This window comes from Austrofundulus limnaeus, unplaced genomic scaffold (assembly GCF_001266775.1).
Source record: "Austrofundulus limnaeus strain Quisiro unplaced genomic scaffold, Austrofundulus_limnaeus-1.0 Scaffold65, whole genome shotgun sequence".
In the NCBI taxonomy this organism is placed as follows: Eukaryota; Metazoa; Chordata; class Actinopteri; order Cyprinodontiformes; family Rivulidae; genus Austrofundulus; species Austrofundulus limnaeus.
The window spans coordinates 1,024,516-1,028,864 of NW_013952467.1; the positions used below are offsets into that span (position 1 = coordinate 1,024,516).

Below are 4,349 nucleotides of genomic sequence, written 5' to 3' on the forward strand. Positions count from 1 at the left end.
CCCCAAATCAATTCCTGTGGCCTCCCCCCCAACAGGCAGTGATGCAATTCTCCAACTCCTGTGTGCAATCATGGGGTCTGGAGTCGGATCGTCAGCCAAGCAGGGGCGTAGCCACACCACGCTCAGCAGGAAAGCAACAGGAGAGGAAAGAAGGGAGGTGGGGAGGCGAAAGAAAAGAAGGAAGAAAGCCAAAGAGAGGAGGAGGGAAACAGTCAGAGGCTGTGGGGGATATAAGCAAAAAAAGTACCCTAATAAAACTTTTACAGTTGTTCACAACTAAACTTCAGGCCAACCAGTGGGGTTTGTTTTTTGTACAAAGTAAGATTCATCAATTAAAAAAAAAAACTCCTCAAAGAATTTGCTGATGATCAAATTGCACAAACATCTCAGCTTCTCCTCCTCTCATCAGCCCACCAACCAGCTGTGTCTGTTTTGCTCGGATCGCTGGATGTGTATTTCGGAAGTGACAGCTCTTTGCTACTCCCACACCAAACGCTGTCATTCCAGCTGACTCACACCAACATTAACATTACAGCAGAATGATATTCATGTAATGTTTGTGGAGGTGGTACAGTTCTTAGATTTACACTGGAAGTTTGAACTTCTTTAAACAACAACTTCCTTTTTTCCAATTCGCCTTGGTGGAACTGTGCAGATAACACGTTAGCACTGTAAGTGTGTGTGCACAAGCAGGTATGCCCCACTTGTGGGGACCAACTGGTACTTATGGGGACCTAAGCCTAGTCCTCATGGGGTGGACATACCGTTAGAGGGTTGGGGGTTAGGTTTAGGACTAAGGTGGGACTTGAGCTTAGGTTAGGTTTAAGGGTAAGGGATCAGTGTTAAACTGTATAAATTAATGGAAGTCAATGCAATGTCCCCATAAAGATAGCTGTACTAGACCATGCGCGTTTGTGTGTGTGTGTGCAATGCAGTGGTATGCTGCATTCTTTCAACTGTGGAGGTGCAACCAAGCAAAGACTAATCTTATCAAAGAAAATGCACTTAAACAATGGTGAACGTGAGATTATTGCACTTTGAGGGGCTTTAAAAGATTATAAAGTGGTTCTTTGAATAAAAAACCTGCACACATGTGCAGGTGTGTTGATATGCAAACACACCATAAACACACAAAACACATTCGACAAAGCTTTTGCCAGATTTGCAGAAGGAGACCTTCCCTATTTGCAGTCTAAACGAGTACAGGGTCAGGCCAGGAATGCAAAGCACAGGCACCTGCCTAATTCTTTAAAGTACCAGGTTTACTCAGTTTACACACAGAAACTGAACGCTTGGAGGCCACTCCCTAAAAATCCATGTAAGATCTGGGCTTTAGGAAAATGGCTTGAGCTCACGTACCCTTTGCTTAAAAGCAGGAACACTATATCAAAAGTTTCCTGGGTTTCTAAGAGATATTTTTTTTTTTTTTGTTTTTTTTTTTTTTTTTTTTTTGGACTTTGGTTGTTTATCTCTGTTTTTTCTGTCCAGTCCTTGCACCTGATCATGATAAAAGAAGAGTCAGACCCAAAATACCATCTGAAGCAGATGAAAAGTTTCTGAAAGTCATAGCTTTCAAATTACTGACACAGAACCTGAAAGATGCATTAACCCTTAGTACACTTGTCAAAATGACATAGTGTAAATGTTGGTCATCTACTGGATCATCTACTCGATCATCTACTAAGATAGTTCCTACATTTGGGGTCAGGACCACACTGTGTGTAAAACATCCTGTAAGCGTATTTAGATGCTCACCAGTACTCAAATTAAATGTGAACAAATTGTTAGTGGAATGTGTTCACCAATCATATATTAAGAAAAATATGAACTGTAAATATATAATGCCTTTCTATCCAACCAGGATAAAGTGCTTTACAATATAATCTGTGTCCTCATTTACCCGGCACTATACTACATGTCTCTACAAAGCTAGTCTAGATACAGCAGATTGAACAAACGTGCTTTAAATTACAATGAGTCACTGATGGGACACCCATCAGAGGCAGTGGGGGTTTCAGTGTCTTGCCCAAGAACACTTGTGACTGAATAGCAGTGGAATTGAACCACCAACTCTCTCACTGGAAGACGACTTCCCTAATCCGTCGGCCACAGCCAGCCGAATCATAGTTAAGGTTGTTAGAACTGGCAATACGTCTTCGTAAAAATGGTTATTAGCGTAATTTGCTAACCATAAGCAGACTTATTTGGTGTCACAAGCCTCAGCAGCTGTTATTTTGTGGGTCTGAAGCTGAAAAATCTGCCACTGATATACCTAGTTTTCAGTTCATAGCTCTTTCAGAACCACTTTGTTGGTGTTAACACCTGAAGAAATATCGATCCAGAACACTTTAAAAGGTTACAGAAAAAAAAAGTCAGGCTCCTTGGAGAAAAAGAATGAAAATGTGAGGGGAGACTCAAGACTTTTGCACAACACTACAACCTGTATTTGACAACCAGTCCTAACTAAAAAAAAGGTCTAAAATCTTTTTCTCCCTTCGCTCTCATACAGATGAATGCAGTTTTTGTAAAATGCTTTATATAAACTGCATAAAAACAGTAAACCTGAACTGTACTTTTTTACTGAAGCAGGATCAATGCAATCCACACCCCCAGCTGCACCTTTAGAGATCAGAATACACACAGTTCATGCAGGCTTTATACCACACGTATATTATTGCAGGATTGCTGGCTGTTGCTGTAGAGTTCAGACTAGTTCAGAGCACTGTGGTACCGCTCCAGCTTTGGGAGGGGTGAGTCTGTCTCAGAGTCATTTCCTGGACGGGGATATTATGGCACCACACGCATGAGAAACAAACCCCTTTCACATTTACACACCAACCCGAGCCACTTTTTATCCTCTACGTGCAAAATCGATAAAGCAAGTGTGCAAAGAGAAAAATCTGGGAAGTGGGTCTTCTTATTCAATAACCAGTGTGTGTGTTTGGGGGGGGGGGGGTGTAATATGATTCCAACAACAACTTTATGCAACACGGACTCTGTGAAACTGGGGGCAAGGTGTTCTGCAGTGTTTTAAGTTTTTGTTTTTTTGTCTTAGATACTGCAGAGGGCTCCTTCCTATCTGTCAAAAATGGGTGACACCAAATCACCAACCATGTGGAAGAACAATAAAAAGGTGAGCATTAGTGGGTTTGTAGAAAGAGAACAATTACCTCACTCAGCATCCCAAACCAAAGCACGCTGAAAAGAGAGAAATACAAACCAGAGGAAAGTTGACTGAGAAATGTGTGTTTTTGCGAGCGGTATGGGGGGGTCACTTAGAACTTCTACTGCTTTTAAATCTGGGTGTGCCCCCCATACCCTCAGCCATACCTCCATTTAGGCCTTGCTGCTTCCCTCTCCTGTGATTACACACATATGCATGTTCGCACAAAGCTTGTGTTGTCTTTTCCTCATGAGGTGGTGCCAACTCCACAGCGAGTCCTGCGTTCCTCCATTCTCACATGGCGCGCCTGTTTTCTCTGGGTAACCCTCAGCTCAGAAAAGACAATGTCATTAAGACAGTCTTCTATCTCTTCTTCTTTCCCCTTTGTCTCCGTCCCCCCCCCACCCCACCCCCACCCACTGTATTTCTGCATTTAGCTCCACCCTGCAGTTTTCATCTTCTGCAGCTCCATCCAACAGAGAGACGAGCAGCGAATGAGAGCAGAGAGGCAGATGCAAACAGACAGATGGAGGACGCCTGAGATGGCAGCAGACATAGTTGAGCTATAATGCTGTATAATATAGCCAGGCTAAACTCTTGATTTAAATTTGTTGACAAGCGCTGTTTGCGCAGTCTGATAGAAACAGGAACGTGAACAACTTAGAGCCAATTTCTGACTGAAATTGGTGAAACTTTGTTCTTATTTTCATTTGACTGAATCTTAAAGGACTCCAAAGTTGTTTTTATAAATTGACATACAGTAAATGTGGAAAGATAATGAACGATTAATACGAGCCCCGCACACGAAGCGTAAGCGCGAGTCATATTTTTTTCGTACTGTTTTTTGTTTTGTTTTGTTTTTTTACAGTGATTTTTGGTCAACCGTAGCACAAAAACGGCTGCACCAATCAACATGAAATTTGGTAGGACTGTAGATGTGTTTGACCTACACTTTACGATACACCCCATATTTGAGGAGGGGTCTCCATCCAAAGAGGGGGTGTCAGGACATGCAAAAATGCTTATAACTCAGAAACTCTTCAACATAGGAGCTTCAGATTTCTTTTGTTGTTTAGCTCTGATTAAGCTCTATCCATCAGGCCTCAACCTTTTACCATAAAGTCTGGCAAAAAAGTTTAAGGTCTAATTTAGTAATAAAAAAAGCAGCAAAAATAAACATGTTTAT

The 4,349-nt window shown here is 41.9% G+C and overlaps 1 protein-coding gene and 1 long non-coding RNA gene across 4 annotated transcripts in view; one reads left to right on the forward strand and one right to left on the reverse strand.

Moving 5' to 3' along the window:
* The window catches only part of LOC106518703 (uncharacterized), a 13,093-nt gene extending 9,137 nt beyond the window's left edge, over positions 1-3,956 (forward strand). Inside the window, exons 2-3 of the long non-coding RNA XR_001310354.1 lie at positions 3,056-3,133; positions 3,601-3,956. This is a non-coding gene — a long non-coding RNA (uncharacterized LOC106518703). The remainder of the gene's footprint in view (positions 1-3,055; positions 3,134-3,600) is intronic.
* glis2b (GLIS family zinc finger 2b) overlaps positions 1-4,349 on the reverse strand; it is a 32,407-nt gene that overhangs the window by 21,581 nt on the left and 6,477 nt on the right. Inside the window, exon 1 of one of the 3 annotated variants that reach the window (XM_014010082.1) lies at positions 3,331-3,521. The exons of the other annotated variants lie outside the window; for them this stretch is intronic. Coding sequence (XP_013865536.1) covers positions 3,331-3,336 — 6 coding nt within the window. The 5' untranslated portion in view covers positions 3,337-3,521. Of the gene's footprint in view, positions 1-3,330; positions 3,522-4,349 lie in introns of those variants that run through there. 3 annotated transcript variants of the gene reach the window in all.